Genomic DNA, 19,993 nt, shown 5'->3' with positions numbered 1-19,993 from the left:
GCTGTGAAACTGTGAGAACGTGTGCGAGAACTTGGTCGTGGCCGCAGAATGTTCTACCCAAACAGGAATACTGGGGGAATGTTAGTGTGCCAACCCCTGAAGAATTCACTTTACAGGAGAGCCACAAGTTCCAGTATTTAAAAATGTGTCTTGGGATGCCTGGGTGGCTCAGTGGGTTAAGCGTCCTCCTTCAGCTCAGGTCATGATCCCGGAGTCCTGGGATCGAGCCCTGTGTCAGGCTCCCTGCTCAGCGGGGAGTCTGCTTCTCCCTCTCCCTCTGCTGCTTCCCCGGCCTGTGCTCGCTCTGTCAAATAAATAAATAAAATCTTAAAAAAAAAGTGTCTCAAACACCAAAAAAGTGAGAACCATTACTCCAGCCAGCAGATATTTCTGAAGTGGTTTTAACGAGTTTTCATCATTTATTTATTCCCCGCCACTAATGAATGGACCCTTTGAAAAAATTTCACTGTCTGCTCCTTCCCACCATTACTGTGAATTAGAAACACTCATGTCAGTCCAGGGCTGGAGGAGATGAAATGCAATTCTACTACAGATTTGGTAATGTTTGTATGCAACAGCTGAAAGACCCCAAAAATTGGACATAATTTTCAGTGCTATTCAGTGTGTGGGAAGATGAAGTTAAACAACAAAAACAAAAACAAAGAAACTTGGAGCTTTAAGGGAAATTGCTTTCAGGACTTGGGGGAAAAAAGACATGTTTGAGGCCATGCGGCAGAAACCCTTGGAGAGATGCCCAGAAAAGTAGTTTTCCCATCACTCCTCTATCCATCTTTTCTAGCCTAAAAAAGGCATGGCTTCCTATTCTAGAACTAGAATGTGTGCTCTTCATGCTTTTGGGATTTGCTGAAGACAATGTGGCTACAATTAAGTGACTTGGATATTTTCACCTTTATAAGATGCAGTAAGAGTGGCAGCCTAAATGATACGTGAGTCACAGGTTAACTTCTATGCTAAAACATGTTCTTTAGGATGAGTTTGTATCTCAGGAAACAAATATGGAAAATCTTCACTTGCGTTGTTTTTTTTGCTACAGTTAGGATAAGCATATAATAATTTATCCTCAAAACAAGGACACTGGAGAATGCAAGGAGGGTACTAATAATTATACCTGGACAAGATAAACCAGAATTGTTCCAGGCAAACTGGGATATGACCACTTACAGTACAGCCTTGGTGTTCAATAAGTACATTATCACATTGTGTAACTTTAAGCCTTTAAGCATGACAATCTAATTTATTTTTTATAATTTTATTTTATTTTAAAGATTTTGAGAGAGAGCACGAGCAGGGGGAGAGGGAGAAGCAGACTCCCCGCTGAGCAGGTAGCCTGATGCGGGGCTCGATCCCAGGACCCTGAGATCATGATCTGAGCTGAAGGCAGATGCTAAACCAACCGAGCCACCCAGGTGCCCCCATGACAATCTAATTTTAAAAAGGAACATTAATATAGGTATTATGTATTTGAGGTGTAATCTTTTAGTTATGCTACTACACCAAATAGATCCCTTTGGCTAGAAGGGTGTTCCATTTTTTTCCCTCGTGGTGCTGAGTATTATGATTGGTTTACATTAACGTGAGCACAGGAAACTAGTCAATTGCAGCAAATCACACCGCAGAGCTGAGCTTAAAGCTAAAACCTCTGTTCCCTGAGTCCCGTTGTGTTGCTCACTGAAACCATGAAGGGTTGCCTTCTAGAATTTGATCAGATTTCTATTGCAGATTCACCAGAGGTGGAGACTTACGACTGCCTTTCAGATAAGAAATCTTGTAAAATTTGTAAAGAGGCTTTTCCTAGTTCACATGAATCCTCTTCATCCCACTTCCCTAAAAATCCTGGGTGCTAGTCCGAATCATGAGTCATGTACTTTTGGTCTTTTTTTGGAAAGATTTCTTTGGGCATTCAAGAAGGGATCCAGGTATTCATTAAATTTAGTCCTTGGGAATTTTGTGTGTTGCAGTAACTAGGCAACAGTTAAGATGTTGTAACTTAGCATGTCCTGTACTGGCAAGTTTAAAAAAAGAACTGTCAAGCCATACTTGGCAGAACCTCCCTTGGACTCTCCCACCCTCTGTACAGTTCTCCTGTACATCTTGGCTGTCCTCCACGGCTCACAGAGGCCTCTTCTGTCTCAGCCTGACAGCCTCGGCCAAGCCTTTCCCACTGCAGAACAACCGGACACCCACAGTGTCCCCAGTAATCGGTAGGACTATGACTGGTGGTTTGATCATCCAGTACCTTTCCAAACAACTCTCACGTCCATATCTGAAACCTACTCTTAACTGCTACACCTTTGAACATAATCTGCCTTTGTTTATGAAAACACAACTAAGTTCTAAGTAGTTTAAGAACTGTGCTTATTCATCAACTCTAAGGGCATACATTTCAGACACAAACTCTAGCTCTTAAAGTGAAATTTCCAATGCAACTCCTTCAATGACATGGAATGTGTAAAAGGTCTGCTATGTTCGATGTTAGATGGATCTGACTTTCCAGGTATACAATTTTGGAAGCAGAACTACTGCACTAAGGAGACCAGGATAAGATGCTGTTCTTAGAAAGCAGGATTCTGTGGTACAGTGGTACAGGGCAAAAGCTTTGGTATCAGTCACAGCTAGGATTCTCATCTCAGTTCCTTACGTGGTAGCTATGTGATCTCTATAACCTCTTAGCCTTAGTTTCATCATCTATAAAATGGGGATGAGAACTGTCCTTGTCTTAGAGGTTTGTTGTGCTGCTTAACTGAGATAGTGCGTCAACTACTTGTTTTTGTCTCCTTTTAGATTGTATGTATCTCAAAAGCAGGGGTGTTAAGAACTGAACCAAAGTACGTAAAAGGTACGTAAAAGCTATCATTAGCTCCCAAGAAATTAAGCTGTTAAGTAGGAAAATACATGAAGCTCAATTTAACTTATCTAAAAAGTTAACCAGTTGAGTGTTTTCACCAGAGTTTTCCCATAGCTTTGGCACCCACCAGTGGCATCTTAAGGGGACAAGAACAAGTCAGGGTGTCTTATGGAAGTTCTGGCAAAGGTCTAGACTGGTAAGCAAGCAACTGCATAAAAAGGGTACTGGATGCCTGAGCAAAGAACAGTGGACAAATCCTAAGCCTTGAAGACAGAACTGGGCGCCATCCTTTATTACTATGACCTTGGGAATTTACTTAACCTCTTTCTAAAAAAAGGCTCTTTTTAATCTGCCCACCAATCTTTGAAGAATGCTAGTCTAAATGACCATTTAAAAAATGAGGCTTAACATAAAATAGGAACAAAGCAAAAACTGAACAAAGTGTTAAATTTCCTCTTTTATATGACACTAACACTTTAAGCATAGCTTTGAATTCTAAATGGACTGATTCTCTTCTACTTGTGAATGTCTGATTATGATTTTAGCAAATCTCAACTAGGAGACATAGTCATCTACAACCATTTTTGGAATTTAAAAGCAGCAAAACATTTTGTTCCCCCAACAACGTATCTGTGTTATGAACCAACTTGTCCCCCCCAAATTCACACTGAAGCCCTAACCCTGGATGTGATGGTATTTAGGCACGGAGCCTTTGGGAGCTAATTCCTTTAGATGAGGTCATGAGGGTGGAGCCTCATGACGGGATTAGTGTCCTTCTAAGAGACAACACAGCTTGCTTCTCACTCTCCCCCATGAAGGACGACACAGTTAAGATGGCCATGAAGAGGCCAGAGAGAGCCCCTAGTGGGGAAGTGAGCAGGCCAGCACCTTGACTGTGGACTTCCCAGCCTCCAGAACTGGGAGAAATAAATCCCTGTTGGTTAAGCTACCCAGTCTATGATGTTCTGTTATGGCAGCCCAAGCTAAGACACTAAGTAAAATGGTAAGTGGAAGAGAGGAACTGCTTTAAAGAAAACACGGGAGTAGGGAGGGACTAAGCTCTACCTCATCCCGGGAACCCTAGGGTCCCACGATATAGAGTGAAAATAACTGTTTAATGCCCACCCAAGAAGAATCACATTCACGTGCCACAGGAACAAACGCTATGGGATGGCCCAAATTCTAGTGTATTGTCCGAAAATAAGTGAATAGGATTCTATTTTCCTTTAGACATCTGTTGCAAAAAGGATTGGTGCTAAGTTTTAATATGGTGGTAAAAAAAGAACCTGCTTGGGTCAGGGACCCGGGGAAGAACGTGTCTGCTGAAGTGATGTCATTTCACGATGGGGAAAAAAAACCCTAGCCTTGCTCCAGAATGATCTTTTATTTCACTACCTACTTCAGAGCTCCATTTGAGGTGGGTACCTTTAAGGGATAGGAAGTAAGACATCAAACTTAACTTAAAAATTTATGTTGCACTTTGTCCAATTATAAGGCAAAAAGCAGAAGACTCTTTCAAAAGCATAATGCCGTACGAATGACTCATTTACAGCCCCACCCACACCGGGGTTCAAGACAGGCTAGCAAACCCACTGTGGAAAGGGAATGGCAAACTGTACCAAGTTTGATAACGTGACCCTCACGGTAGGCACAGTAGTTACACAAGAATAGAACCATCTTTCATAAAAGAAAGTGGGGGTGGTGGCAGTTGGGCAGAGAGAAAGTTCCCCAACTCTGTATATACAGATAACTTGGTTACAAAGAGTAATGTAGCCTTGAAGGGAGAAGAGGAAACCCACACAGTGGACACCATGTTGCTGAAAGACGGTCTGGAGAAGGTCATTCCCAGGCAGCCTATTTAAATGCCTTAGTGAATGCAGGTCACACACCAAGGAGCATCTCAGGCCCTTTTTTTCTTTCTTTATGACAACAATTTTGTAATTAATTAGGCTCTGGACTTCTCAGGGAAGCCCAGAACTGGGCCTAAGGAATAAGATACAGGGAAAAACTTGTGAAACCATGAAAATACATTTTTTTAAAAAAGTTTTCAGGTATAATACACAAAAGCAAACAAGTTTATCTTAAAAAATATCAAGTATCACATCAATAGACTACTCCTAATTATAATTACTTCTTAAAGCAACATGTCTTTGTTTACAAATACAGCAGCAGGTGATAAAACCTAACATCTCAAACAGATTGCTTACAGTTCATAATACAAAACAAATGTCTATGTCTCAAATCACATTTTAGGCAGTTTAACTTAAAATGCATAGACAATTACATACATCAAATTTGTCATTATTAAGTCAATTTTAAAAATCACAATATTAAAAAATACAAAAAAAAAAAAACCTTTATAGAGCACGCATAAGAAGTCAAGTTTACTTAATGGCAACAATCAGTATCTGTTAACCAGTGACAGGCAATTTAAGTGCCTTCATCCAGGGAAGAAGTGAAGAGGAAAAACCTCCCGTTACTTTGCACATGTGAACAGTTGCACCAACACTACAATCTTGAGAAACATTAATTTCTTACTTCAAAAAAAAAAGGTACACCACACTTTGCTGTTTAAAATGTCCAAAGGCTGGCCTCTCATTTCCACCAGCGGCAAACTAAAACATGTTTATCTAGGTAAACCAAAAATGGGTGTACTAATGCATCCTGTAAATGCTACCCCTAGACGGTAAGCCTCCGCGGGACAGGCATTCTCCTCCTCCTCTGCAGCTCTGGAAGCTGGCAAAGCACCGGGATCAGACACTCGAGTGCTGAACAAATGCAGTTCTCAGATGTTTTCTCTAGCCAGAAGCTTGCCTGGCATTTCTTTAATACTGATTATTTTATTGGCAATTTTAATTTTACTTAGCAGAATTCTGAAAAAAAAAAGTGTCTGTCTTCAATACTCAATATTGCTCAAGATTAAATTTTAGTCTTCCCTGAAAGCTGCCCACCACTTTCTCTGCATAGTACCTCTATCAGTGTGATTCATCTGAATTTAACCTTATGCTTTTCAAAAACCAACACTTGAAGGTCTGTGCTTAGGTTTAATGTCCAGGGTTTATAACCCTGGCATTTTATAAATCTAGCACTCACTCACTCAGGGTGAGGAAGGAAGACATTGGCACTAATCATTTAGAAGTCTAGGCAACTGACTGACATGCCAACGAGGCATAGCATCTCAACTGAAACGTGAGCAGAGCTTCATCCTTCTGTACACATAATTTCAAAAGCTGTCCATTGGGGTACAATAGGTAGCACTTATTATTATTTGTGAGGTAAAATTTTACGGGCAAAACTGACTTTTCCTAGAAAATAGGCCAATATTCTGTTGTAGTGGTGTGCCAGACCAAGGCCAAAAATTCACCCCCCTTCTTCTCTCCCATTATTCTCTACTGAAAACAAAAGGAAAACTGAAGAAGGAAGGAGGCCCTTGGGTAATTAAAACAAATGTATTGCCTATTGCTGAATAATCTATGTTTTACTTTATATAAAACAGGGCTGTGGAGTCCGAGTTGTAAACACCATCTTCAAAAGCATGAAAAGGCGTCAGGCTGAGCCCAGGACAGACAAGCCAAGGTATTTCAACAAGCCCTCCTCCAAGGAGACTTGATTCTTGAGAACTGAGTGTGTGATGAGGACCTAAGATCTTTATTTTCATTTTCCGGTTTAACATTTCAAAATCTAAGATTCCAACTCCAGAAACACTAATCCTCAACACATCTCGATTACCTCCATCAAACTTGTCTTAAAGTTCTTGCTCGAAGACAATCCAAGTGCCAGCATATTCCATCCTGTGTATTCCCTTCTGAGACCAAACAAACTTTCTAAGAAACAGTCTCTTCCCTAAACTGATGCCGGCCTACCAGGACTGGTTTCGAAAGCAATGTTATTCCCTTGTAAAGAGAAAAACCTTCCCCCGTGCTTTCCCCCCATTCCTCTGCTGGAACAACTGCTTTTAACTTTACCCTGAACCTAAAAATACATTTTTGTCCCAGAGTACCCACCCCGAAAGCTGAGAAATAATGCTCTACAAAACTAAAAGGAACATAAAAGCAAATTCTAGTCCCTTTGAATTCCATTCTTAGGTTAAAAAAAATTTCACAACTACCAGTGGGAAAGTCCTTGAAAAGCAAAGAAAAGGTGTGATGTCTAGGGCACACTGGGCAGTACGGGTCACGAGCCAAGTTGATGTATTTCTTGGGGGTAGTAATTCCAAATCTCACGTTCACGTTCCTTCAAATCCTTTAGCAGATTTTCTCCTCTAATAAATGGACTCCACGATCACAGATTCCCAAACGTGCTACCACTTCTCTTAATCAAACAGTATCCTCTAGTGTTACATTAAATATTGTATCTAAAGCCAGAGCTGTCAATTTCTCCCAACTTAACACAACCAAAATCACCACCAGGAGAGAGATCTTCGCTGCTATCTCACTTTTCCTCTCATCCCCCAGTTAGCTGACATACTGCCCGACCATTTAAGCTAAAATACCTTCTAGGGCTACTGCCTTGTAAATGGGAGGCTGCTCTGACCAAAGATTCCAAGAGTGTTGTAGATCGGTGCGGCTTGTCCTTGCAAGGAAGCGAAAGAAAACAAGACCGCTTGCGCCACTCTGTAGGAGCTGTCTAACGACATTCCCCAGTCTGAAGGTATCTAAGCAAATCAGCTTCAATTCTGAAAGCCTGACTCTATCATCTATTTAAAAGGGAGCTTAAACACTGAATGTTCTTCTCAAAGATGACCATCTTGCTTTCTTAAAAGGAGGTAGCTATCAAACCATTAAATTGGCAGCATTTGGCATTCTTGACATTTTAACTATAAGAGAAACAAACTACTAAATATTTTATTTCTAAGCAAAAACAAGAGCTCCAGCATAAATCTCTCCTAGACTAGTCATGAAATCCATGACATATTTTAGTAACCCGATGGATACATTCAAAGGTTCAAAATGTTATTTGACAAATAACATAGTCAGTTCTAAGACTCTAAGGATCTGATTTAGAGATAAGGTGCCAAAAAGCTACTCAGGCTATTTCGGTGGTTACAAACAACACTAATTTAAGCGACAGTCACACTGCTTGCTTTCAACGGAATGCAGAGATCTACACCTTATAATTATTAGCTTCAGTATTAGAGCTAGAGAATAATTTTTAAGGATGGCACTCAATCCTACCTATTTACTGTCAACAAACACAGAACTGAACTGTGAGTCATAAGCACTTTACAACAGATGCAGGAAACTATGCAAAGGACAATGACACAGCTTAACCAGACTCTGAAAGACACGTACACATTTTGATCGCACTTGTACAAAGAGTCATGTCTAAATGACTAAGGTTCTTGAAACATAACTGCTTTATGTGTTTACAATAGACCCCTAGAGTGTGCCAGTTTTCCGTATCAGGGAGAACTAAAGGATGTGCTCCTTCTAAAGAACTGAGGCAGAGGGACCTATAGGAAAGGGTCTGAGTAGAAGTGTTCTGTGGGAATGCAAGTTACTTGTCACTATGAAGCAATTTCCAGGGTTTCCTCTGGCTTGAGGTTTAAGACAAAGGAGAGAATTATTTCCTTCTTCGAGTTCTTCCCAAAGCAATACTGACATCTCAAAATCTATTCCAAAGCAATACAGAGATGACCAATTCTCTAATAATAATTTACACACACATTGGCCTGCATTAAAAAGAAAAAAGTTTTCATAAATGGCAGATTTTAGAGCTGTGTGACCCATCTGGCTAAAAATAAAGCAGATCAGGTAGAACTCAAAATCAAACAAAAGTTTTTACTAAAAGCTCAAGGATAAAAATGAGCACTGCCAGGCTAATGAACTCAACATCTGACAATAATTACCAATAGCTTTAAAATATATATCCAAACTACAACCTCAAGAGGACCAGGTTTATTTATTCTATAGACAGAGCAGTTCAAGATGTTGAGAGGCAACATTTGTTTAAATTATGACAATGTGATTGTTTTCAAAGTGTGTTTATTTAGGGAAAAAGTGATGATAGAAAAATACTTGAAATAATTTGCCAATGAGGTTGCAGATTCTAACAATAATCCACATCATCTTAGATTTTTAAGTGTGTGGTTTCATAATTTAAACAAATTGAAATCTTGTTTTAAACAAATTGTATCAAAGAGCTCTTCAATATACTTCATCACTTTACCGCTCCATAAAAACCGAATAAAAATCACATTTGAATGATTTACTTTTACATTTTTATCTGATTGTATCCATCAGATGTACTATACATCCAAGTACAAGAGGCAGATATCTTCTCTGAGAGGTGCAAGAGTTGTTCTTTCATGAATGCCCTCTAAGAATAGTGAAACCAGCAATTTTTATATATGCATTCATGTGCATATATATGTACTTCAAAAAGCAAAGCGTCATCTCTTCGTCCATTAACTTAATGGTAAGACTGCAATAGAAAAAAGAAAAAGTAAACCTCCAGTTTTTCTAATTGGAGTTTATTAACTCCTTGCTGTGGTTTAAAATAAACTTACTGCTTAATAAATCCAAACGGCAAGTCATCCCATTTATTTTGGCATACAATTTGCAAACAAACAAAAAATTTAAGAAAATTTGTATAGCAAGAAGTTAATACTAATGAAAGTAAGTTTTGGGGTCATTTTATTAAGATTCCTTTTCCTTTACAGTTGAGGTGGATGTTTCATTAATCTAGTTGGAGACCTGATTATTTTGTTAAGAGTCATTCCCCCCCACCAAGGAGAATCATGATTCTTTCTTAAGACTCATGTGGCTTACTTCTGGGGGCAAGTGGGATGCTTTTCTATTTGGTTGTTATGTCCAAGACAGGTTCTCCAACTAAGATGTCAATCCTACCACTCTGGCTTGTCTGACAGTAAAGCATGACACATTACCTGTAACTGACAATGCAGAGTAGTGGTATAATCTGGAGCTCAACGCTGCAGAGGATCTAACAAAACTTTGGCTGAGCAACACTAGGGAGAGTTACAGGAAGGACAGGAAATGCTATGTATTCACTGTCCTAGATGCTCTAAAAATCTACCTCTGTATGAAGTCACAAAGGCAGAGACTTTTTACTGAACTGTGCTTTGGTGTGATGCTATAAAATGCGACTGAGAAATACTAAAAAAAAAAAGTCCAATGAAATGCACCTGAGTTTACCTCAAGAATGTTATTGAGGACATTGCTTACTACATTACAAAGTCTTTGGGAATCTTTGGGAAACTTTTCTATTTTTAGTACCAGGAATACTTTTGTTTTCATCCTTCTAAATGCTTTATCTGAAGCCTGAAATTTACTCTTAACCTTATATACACACACCTCTTCTTTTAAAAGTTTTAAATGCTTTCTAATCTTCTATCCAAACCCGGAGGCAAATAATCTTTCAGTTGTGCTTATGTGACTATTAGTGCATTTTAAATAACAAATTTAACACTCACATGGGGGCCACCAGGCATCGGTGGAGCACCAGAAGGTCCTGAAGGCACTTGAAAAGGATTGTTGGGAGTGGGATAGAGTCCTGGTGTGGGATATGATCCTGCAGGGGCAGGATATGGTGCTGGTGGTCCCCAGGCTCCTGGTGGAACAGTGCCCCACGGAACAGGTGGTGCTGCCCCTGGTGCTTGGGGAGGGGGCGCAGGATATGGCCCTGGAGATGGATATGGCATATTAGGGGTAGGATACTGCCCTCCCATTCCAGGTGCCCAAGGTCCAGAAGACATGGATCCCCAGGGACCTAAAGGACCAGCAGCAGCTGGATCTGTGGGTGCCCCATATGGTCTTGGAAGCTCTGGAAAGGGCATATTTGGTGTAGGATATGGCCCCGTGGGGCCAGGGCCTGGCACAGCTGGGGCTGGATAAGGACCACCAGGTGGGGGACATGATGGTCCAGAAGGAGGAAAGGGTGCTGGGGGTCCTGGAGGTGGTCCGGTGGGAGGCACGGAGGGATACATTCCTGTTGGTGCTGGTCCAAAAGGCACAGTGGAGGGTGTCGCACTTGGTGGGAGTCCAGACGGCACAGAAGGTGGAGCACTTGGGGTATTCCACGGGTTGGAACTTGGCCAGCCCTGAGGCGGTTGGCCAGGTTTCGTATTGCTCACAGCGGAGGTTTTGGCAGGGGAGTGTTCAGGTAGTGCATCTGCCAACTGGAATACAAAAGACGCATGTCTCAATCTTATTTAGGGACAAATCAGGTCAAACATGATTATAAACCCATCAAGTATGGTAAGCTGTAGAGCGAGGGATTACAAACTCCTAGAACATCTTCAAGAGCCAAACTGCTCAGTTTAAAAACAGTTCAATATAAAAATCAACTTTACAATGCAAATTCCTTAGAGAAGATCAAATTTTCTAAATACAATTACTCAAAATATTGTGGATTTGAATCCTGGCTTTACCTCAAACAAGTTACATACTCTCTCTGAGCTTTAGTCTCCTCATTAAAAAAAAAAAAAAAAAAAAAAAAGCTTAGTATTAATTTGAGGCTTAAATGAGATAATTCATGTAATACCCTTAACATAGTGCCTGGTGTATATTATATTCCAAAAATGCTGGCCATTATTAACACTGTCATGTGAACAGAGAACAGAAGCAACTTAACACTTTTAAAATTTTTTTACTTAAGGATTCATAAATACATACAACAGAATAAAATTTCAAACATATTACATCTAAGTCAATTAAGGCAGATCAGCTATTAAAATCACATGCTCTCCCCGGCCAAAAGCAAGATCACAAAAAGCATCTCTTTTAAATTAAAAGACTTACATGGCCTGCAGTTAGAACTAGGTCATTTTCTTAAGAGCCAAAATACTTAATGAAGGATAAATGCATCAACTTACCGAAAATTCATCAGACATTTTCCTAAAAAAGAGAAAGAAAAAAAAAAGAGAGAATACTTCAAAACCAGTGCTTAACATTTGTTATATATTCTTTAAGGAACTTTGTATATATCACTGTTATTTAATCATGTATGCAAGGTCTTTTTCTTTATATAGGGAAAACTTTCATTGTAGTTCATGTAGTTCTACAAATGTCATCCCCTTTTACTGGCTGCACATCATATAAAAGTGATCCACAATATAGTCTGCATTCTCATTTTGGTGGTAGTTTAGGTTGTTTGCACTTTGAGCTGTTTTAAACAATGACAGAGTGAACACTTCTCAACACATATCCTTGTGAATGTGTCATCAGGAAAAAGTACTGGAAGTTAAATATGCAGTCAACAGGTAAGGCTATCTAAAATAAAGTACATCTTAAAAGTCCATGTCACTTTAAAGTCCTTTGCCAATTACACTCTTTTTTTTTAAAAGATTTTATTTACTTATTTGAGAGAGAGAGAGAGAGAGAGAGAAAGGAGCAGCGGGAGGGGCAGAGGGAGAAGCAGACCCCTTGCTAAGCAGGGAGTTTGATATAGGGCTGGATTCTGGGACCCCAAGATCATGACATGAGCCGAAGTCAGATGCTTTATTGACTGAGCCACCCAGGTGCCCCTAACTTAATGTATAATCCACCTAACTTAATGTATAATCTATCTTTTCTCAGTGTATATGACAAGCTACCCTTAACACATTCTATTGCCAATATTGACAACAAATACAGAGTATTTACCACGGAACAGGTACAGTGCTCAAAGTGTTTTAGGTGGGTAATCTCACTGAATAGATGCAAATTCTTTCACTCAGTTGACAGCTTGAGAAAAGGAAGCTCATCAAGTTAACTTGTTTAAGGGGACAGAGCTAGTAACAAGCAGAAAAGGGGTCAAACTCAGGTACAATCTGACTCCAGAGCCAAGGCTCTTAAGCACCAGGCTACAGAGCCTCTATTATTTCCCACTGATATTTTGAAGTCTGTTCTTCCCTACTGATCTGCACCACAACATTTTATCTTAATTTCAGCAGCTTTCTATTTTTAACAAATTTTAATGTCAGATGACCTATTGCTGTTGTCTTTTCCTCCTAGATTCCTGAATACTGTTTATTTTTTCCAGATCATTTTGTAAAAAAATAAAATAAAAAGAAACCTACAGGTGTTCTGGTTGGAACTGCATTAAATTTACAGATTAATTTAGAGAACATGTAACATATTCAAAATATCAAATCTTCTCATTCAAGAACAAGGCAGATTTTCCTAGTTCCCATCATTGTCATTTATCACTCAATAGTTCATTTATTTTTTTAAAGTAAACTCTAGCTCTAACGTGGGGCTTAAACTCACAACCCTGAGATCAAGAGTCCCATGCTCTACTCACTGAGGCAGCCAGGCACCCCATGTGAAAAAATTTTAGTGTATCACTTTTGTAAGCAGTAACGTTACTAAATTATTTTATTCCTGAAAGTGTCACAGTTGATTTCCTGGGATTTCAGCTAAAGAATTATGTCATCTGCAATAATAATCATAATAATAATCATAATAATAATAATTTTACATTCTCTGTCCTATATTTACACCTCTTTTTTCCTTTGCATCAGCTAAACTTAACAATGAAATGTTAAATAGTGATAGTGAGCACAATGGTCTTGTTCCCAACTCTCCTTGAAATGCTTCCAATGTTTAAATAAAACTCCCATTTTCAGTTTGAGATGGAAAAAGTTACATTAAAGATGTCTATTTATGCCTATCTTGCTAGATTTATTTATTCTTATTTTGCTAGTTAAAAAACATTTAGAGGAAAAAACATTTAGAGATGACACTGCATTTCTTCAGATCTTTTTGACATCTAATGAGCTGATCACAACAGTCTCTCTCCTTTGACCCATGTACACAGTTAATTATATATAAAAGCTGCTTAATACTGAGCCATCCTTGCATTCTTAGAGTTTTATTTTCAAGTACAATTGGCTAACAGGAATGCTAAAGAAAAAGAATATGAAGCCTACAACTGCGATGACCTTGCTATTTATTCAGAATATCAAAAAACACATCCTGAATATACAGCAAATACAGCTATCCATTCACTCCCACGTTAAGGTTTTATACTAAATCATTATATCACACAATAGTAAATTCTTAAGATGAACATTTGAAGAAACTTTATCAGTGCATTACAAGTTTAAAGTCTACATAAGATTAACATGCTTTTCGAATAGGGTGAGCCTTTCTGAAACAGAAAATGGTTCTGTATCAAAGTTCACATTAATTCTGAAGCGGAGAACTAACAAAGCAATACATTCAATTTCATGTGGTCCTGCTGTTCAGGTTTTCAGAATTACTCTTTTCCCTCTTAAAAAAAAATATATATATATACACACACACAATATAAAGTTAACTAGCTATAAAATTACATTAGAATGTAAGTTATTCCGTAAGTTAATAACATTAAACGGACTCACAACTCTGGCTTTCCAAATTTGAAGTTAAAAATTAAATCCTGGGGGCGCCTGGGTAGCTCAGTAGGTTAAGCATCTGCTTTCAGCTCAGGTCATGATCTCAGGGTCCCGGGATCAAGCCCTGCGTCTGGCTCCCTGCTCAGTGGGGAGCCTGCTTCTCCTTCTCCTTCCCACTCGTGCTCTCTCTCGCTATTTCTGTCTCTCTCTCAAATAAGTAAATAAAATCTTAAAAAAAAAATTAAATCCTGGAAGATAAAGGAGGTATTAGAATCTTATGATTAAGTAACGAAGCCCTGACTGAAGGAATTAAAAGTAGATCATTTCTGTTCTACAGCACTTTTAGTAAAGTGACCTTCTCTCCGTGTCTAGAATACAGTGTTCTTATTAATAGGAAACATTCTAATTTATTCTTACTTTCATCATAAAAAGGTAAAAAATAGAGTTGGAGGGCGCCTGGGTGGCTCAGTCGTTCAGCGTCTGCCTTCAGCTCAGGTCATGATCCCAGGGTCCTGGGATCGAGTCCCGCATCGGGCTCCCTGCTCCACAGGAAGCCTGCTTCTCCCTCTCCCACTACCCCCCTGCTTGTGTTCCCTCTCTCGCTGTCTCTCTCTCTGTCAAATAAATAAATACAATCTTTAAAAAAAAAAAAATAGAGTTGGACATCAGTGTCTGAATATGAGAAGAGTTATATAATTTTTTTGAGTTACATAATTTTTTAAATCTAGATTTTCTAAAAAACTATTCCAAAATACCTAGATTATGCTAATTTTTTTAGAGGGGAGTGGAGAGGCAGAGGGAGAGATTCTTGAGCAGGCTGCACGCCCAGCGTGGATCCCCACACGGGACTCCAGCTCATGAGATCATGGTCTGAGCCCAAATCAGGAGTTGGGCACATAACCAACTGAGCCACTCAGGCGCCCCTGGATTATGCTAATTAAGATGAGGCCAAAAAAAAAAAAAAAGGTTTATAATCAAGAAAGATTTTCATTTTTCATTTTGGAATACTGTAAAGCTATTATTTCCAAAACTTTCCATTACTACTTTATGGCGGGATCTATGCATCATCTGAAAAATAATCATTCTATTTTCTGAGCAGCAAGAAGAGTAATTTAAAAACAGTACAAAATTTCTTTTGACATACACCAGAAAAGTAAAACATTTCTGTAACTCTTATGGCTTTTAGAGTAAAATGGCAATCCAATCACAAGGAGGTTTTAAAAAGTTGAACTGTGTAAATTACTAGTGACTACCAAACAAGGCCACTATTTCAAAGGGGCCATCACATTGTGGTGGAGTGATAAAAAGCATAGAACTAGACAGTTATGAAATATGGACATCAATCCTCTTGACTAAGGCAAACTCCTTAACCACAGACCATTTCTCATCTGCAAGATCCTGACTACTTTACAGATAATTAAAAGTAACATGTTTACTAATCTATAAAGTACTACAGACATGTAAGATGTTTATTAAAAGAAACTTAAGAGGGGCGCCTCGGTGGCTCAGTGGGTTGAGTGTCCCACTCTTGGTCTTAGCTCAGGTCATGATCTCGGGGTCATGGGCTCAAGCCCCACTTCGGGCTCCCTGCTTGTGCTCCAGGAGAGGAGTGCCTTGAGATCCACCATCCCCATGCCCCTCCCCTCAACTCCCACACCCTCTCTCTAAATCAGTAATAAAATCTTTAAAAAAAATCCTCTCCCTCTCCTTTTACCCCTCCCCACCTCTTAAAAAAGTAAATAAGAAACTAAGAGAAATCAGGACTTTTGCATTGATGTTTAGTATGGGGGGAGATGATGGTAATATACTGAAAATATAAAGTTTGAATTAGAATATCATTTTTACTATTGGCTCTTTTATCAGATATGTTCTATTTTACATTTGGGCAACTCAAGGATCTGGGGACTCGATAAAGGTTTGGAGTATTTTAAACTTTTTAAAGCCATATAACTTTAAAAAATCATTTTTTTAATACTTATGCCTGGAACATACATACCACGCACTGTATTGGGCTTTAGGGAAATGAGTAATATTGCATGGAATAAATCCTTAAGGAATTCAGTCTGGTGGAGAACTACCCTTTAAACAGTATCTACCTTACCTGGCGTAAGCACAGGGCACCAAGAGAGTACCTCAAAGAGCTCCTAAAGGAATCAAGGAAGGGAGTGTCAGGGGAGGAATCCTGAGAAGAGGCTCCTTTGCAGTCTGGAGAAACAATGAAGAAAGAGCTGGGAGTAGGGGATGGTGGGACAGGCCCTAGGAAAGAAGAGCAGATTGTGCAAAAGCTGAAGGACGCAAGAGTACCCACTATGGGAAGTGTAAGCAGTTCCGATTGGTTGGAATACAGAAAGGGGAAGGGATAGCAGAGAGCCTTTAGACTGAGGTTTCAATGTCTCCATCAGATTCAGCTCACCTGACTGACTCTCAGTTTTTCATCTATAAAGGGGCTAGTGATGTGAAAGACTAAATGGTACTCCTAAATTGTCTATAACAACAGTGCTCTAAAAATAGTGGGTGGGCAACAGATACATTCCCCCCCTTCCTTGGTACACAGGCATGCAGCCTAGGTTAAGGGTGACCCTGAAAGTTACCACTGCCTAGATAAAACCACAGCTCTTCACTCGCCGGCTCTGGACAGGTTGAACTCTTCAAACCTCAGAGATACAAGCAGACAGGAATGGTATCCACCTCACAGACCTGCCCTGAGACTTACATAATAAACAGATCTCCTGGTCACTGTCTGGCACACAAGGAAAACTCAACAAATGTTAGCGTTTACAACTATTATAGGTCTGCAAACCTTTCTCTGAAGTTCTCCATTCAGAAACTTTTGAAAATAAAAGAAACCTTCACAAAACAGTTGGCGGCAAAGCCTGACCTGAGGCTATTTATAGTTTCCATTAAGTCACACCTATCACTGCACAAGTATGAATGTTGTCTGACGGATGCTGCCGCGACTTTGCGGGGCTGATACCTCTTGTTTATGCATCTTATTCTCTTCCTAAAATCTAAAGATACAATCCAAAGATTTCTGAATTGCAAAACACACTGGCCCCAAGGCTTGCAGTTACGGCCTGGGTCTCGCTCTGTTCCTCCTGGAGAGAGGAAAAGAACATTCTAATACACACAACCCAACTCAAGTTTCTGAGACAAACCAGTTTCGAATAGGAGGTCCAGAGACGCCAGTACCAAGAAAAATTTGTTCTTCCTGCCCAATGAATACAGCCGAACAAAGAACTTCTGAAAGATCTCTGAAGGCTATCTTGGCCTGTAATGAAGATTCGTTTTCAAAACAGGCCTTTACAATCATCAGGTGTGAGCTAATCATCACATTAGCTTTAAGGCTATAAAAATTTTTTTTCGGTATGGTTCGATTGCCTCAACATTAGAAATTTTATCCAGTAAAAGCACTGCTCTTGGTTTTCAAAGAGGAAATGGTTCAGCTATTTATAACCTTCCATGCGTAACATAAGCTCCTAAATCCTAAAAAAGAGAGTATCGCAGAACTCAGCACTTCTCATGGTTTCTGTCATGTGTATTCATCGAACGTATTAGCTAGCAACTCCTTCGGTTTAAGTAACGACCAGAACGTTGTCACATTGCGGACAATCTTAAGCAAGTGCCAGATTCCAAGACTATTCAGGCCCATCTCTCCCGTTTTATCAGAAATTAATGAATGGGGGAAGGGGGTCGAGGCCGAGGGGCGCGAGCCGGGAACCATTTAGGGCCAAAAGAACAAAGGGAGTCCGGGATCAACCGGAGCGAACCGGCCTCCGAGCGGGTCGCGCCGCCCGGGAAAGGGTGGGGATGGGGTGGGTGGGGGAGGGGCCGGGCACGCTCGCCGCCCCGCCCCCAAACCAGGCCTGACGTCAAGTGCGGAGAAACCCGTCGGGCGCGACGTCACCCGCCTCCGACGCCTTCTCCCCGGGGAGCTCTCGGGGGGTACGTCGCAGCTCAGAGGAAAATGGCGGGGACAGACGCTTAGTCCCAGCCCCCGAAAAGGCGACTCCAGGTACCTCTGTTACCGCGCCCGTCTCCCGCTTGGACGCTCTCCCTTGCGCCCCTCCACGATCCCCACTAGCGCCGAAGCAGCCTCACCCGGCAAGATCCGAGCCCGCAGCAAAGTCTAGAAGCGGCGATGGGTCCGAGCGAACCGGGTGCCGAAGAACCGAACGCGGAGTGACTGACGTTAGCGGCGGCGGCGGCGGCAGCACCAGCAACACCAGCACTAACAGCGCGCGGCTCCTCCTGGCGCCGGAACAGGAAGCGCCGAGCGCGCCGCCCCCGCCCGCGCTCTCCCCTCCTCCCGGGGCCGGGCGGGGCAGCGCGCGCGCCCCCAGCAGGCTTCCGGCGGCATTGCGGCCTGCCCGGCAGGGCGGGGCGGCGCGGCTGCTCTTCGGGCTCGCCCAGGGTGGCTGTTTTCTTCTGGTGGGTGGGAGGAAAGCTCCCCGGTTTTCCGGAATTCTGAGCACTCGGAGGAAATGCCTGTAGTCGGTGATGTTCTGGGCACCCCGGCGGAAGCTGCTAACTTGTTTCCTGGGGTGGTGGAAGGACTGGTTCTGGATTTCCTACGCTTAGGGATTTTTACAGCCGGGCCTCGAAGCTGGCTGGGTGTGGATGCGGCCAACCAGCGGATGCCGGCCCTGGGGCCCGAATGGAGGAGCGCTGAAGGAACACCACGGGAAAGGGAAGACGTCTGTAAATGGCTTGGCAATTGATACTGACTAAAAGCTGTCTGTGCAGGCTTTTCCTGATCAATGCCTCTTCCCTCCACGTGTTCATCTTTGAATAAAACTTTACCTATTCTAGGTCAGTTCTGAAGGATAATGGACAAATTCCCCCAGCGCCAAGGAATCTGCTAGCGAGTTTTGTAGATGCCATAATTATATAGTGTGTAAAATACATATACATATAGTATGTACATATGCGTAAAAATACGTTAGAAGGATTCAGAATCATTACATTTTGCTTTGTGTAACCCGTTGGTGGGTCACTGGGCATAGGCATTTTATTAGAAATTTCTTAAACGAAGACATTCCTGGGTATGCTCCTCCAGCACACACACTTCTCTTACTGAAAAACGAGCTATAGAGAAGCTGCAAATACCCAAGCCTGTTGAAGACTTATTTTTGGACAGGGAAAATGGTCTATGGAAAAGGGTATTAGTGTGATCTACTCTGCCCTCAGGAGGCAGTGAATCCACAGTGCCTTGTGGAGCTATAAGGAAGCGTGAGTCACCAGAAGTCAGTAAAACTATTTAAAATTTTGGCATTTCTCTTCATTAGGTTATTGTTTTAATTCTGGTATTATCTAAAAAGATTTTATTTGAGAGAGAGCAAGAGAGCACAAGCTGGGGGACCCACAGAGGGAGAGGGAGAAGTAGGCTCCCCGCTGAGCAGTGAGCCAGTCACAGAGCTCCATCCCAGGACCCCGGGATCACGACCTGAGCCGAAGGCACACTCTTAACTGACTGAGCCACCCGGGCGCCCCTTAATTCTGAATTTAAAACGTTGTACTGAAATACGAGATTTTTGGTCAAAAAATTTTTGTGCCCAAGTTGAGTGCCTCACCCACCTCACCCCAGTCCTGGTCACTATCAGAGTAACTGACAGCCTCGTTTTCCCATGCTCTCAGCCAGTAACAGCGTACTGTGTTCTAGAGCTAGGCCATTCCTGTCCCACATGGGCTCCCTCAGTCAACCTTTGCTTGGATACTAAACCCCCCATCTCACTTTTTCACAACTGCAGTGCAGTCTGAACCCCACCCTCATTCAATCTTTGCATTTCTTTCATGTATGTCAGACTTGCAAA

At 41.2% G+C, this 19,993-nt stretch overlaps 1 protein-coding gene across 1 annotated transcript; it reads right to left on the bottom strand.

Moving 5' to 3' along the window:
• Positions 1 to 4,875: 4,875 nt before the first annotated feature.
• MAPK1IP1L (mitogen-activated protein kinase 1 interacting protein 1 like) lies at positions 4,876 to 18,474 on the bottom strand. The gene is made up of 4 exons (XM_036113909.2): positions 18,282 to 18,474; positions 11,700 to 11,721; positions 10,299 to 11,003; positions 4,876 to 9,289 (listed from the first exon to the last, which is right to left on the bottom strand). The coding sequence occupies exons 2-4, from the start codon at positions 11,715 to 11,717 to the stop codon at positions 9,278 to 9,280; spliced, it is 735 nt and encodes a 244-aa protein (XP_035969802.2). The 5' UTR covers positions 11,718 to 11,721; positions 18,282 to 18,474; the 3' UTR covers positions 4,876 to 9,277.
• Between the last annotated feature and the right edge of the window lie 1,519 nt (positions 18,475 to 19,993).

Source organism: Halichoerus grypus, chromosome 8 (genome assembly GCF_964656455.1).
Source record: "Halichoerus grypus chromosome 8, mHalGry1.hap1.1, whole genome shotgun sequence".
In the NCBI taxonomy this organism is placed as follows: Eukaryota; Metazoa; Chordata; class Mammalia; order Carnivora; family Phocidae; genus Halichoerus; species Halichoerus grypus.
Note: the sequence above shows the minus strand (reverse complement) of the source record. Positions and strands in the feature narration are given on the sequence as shown.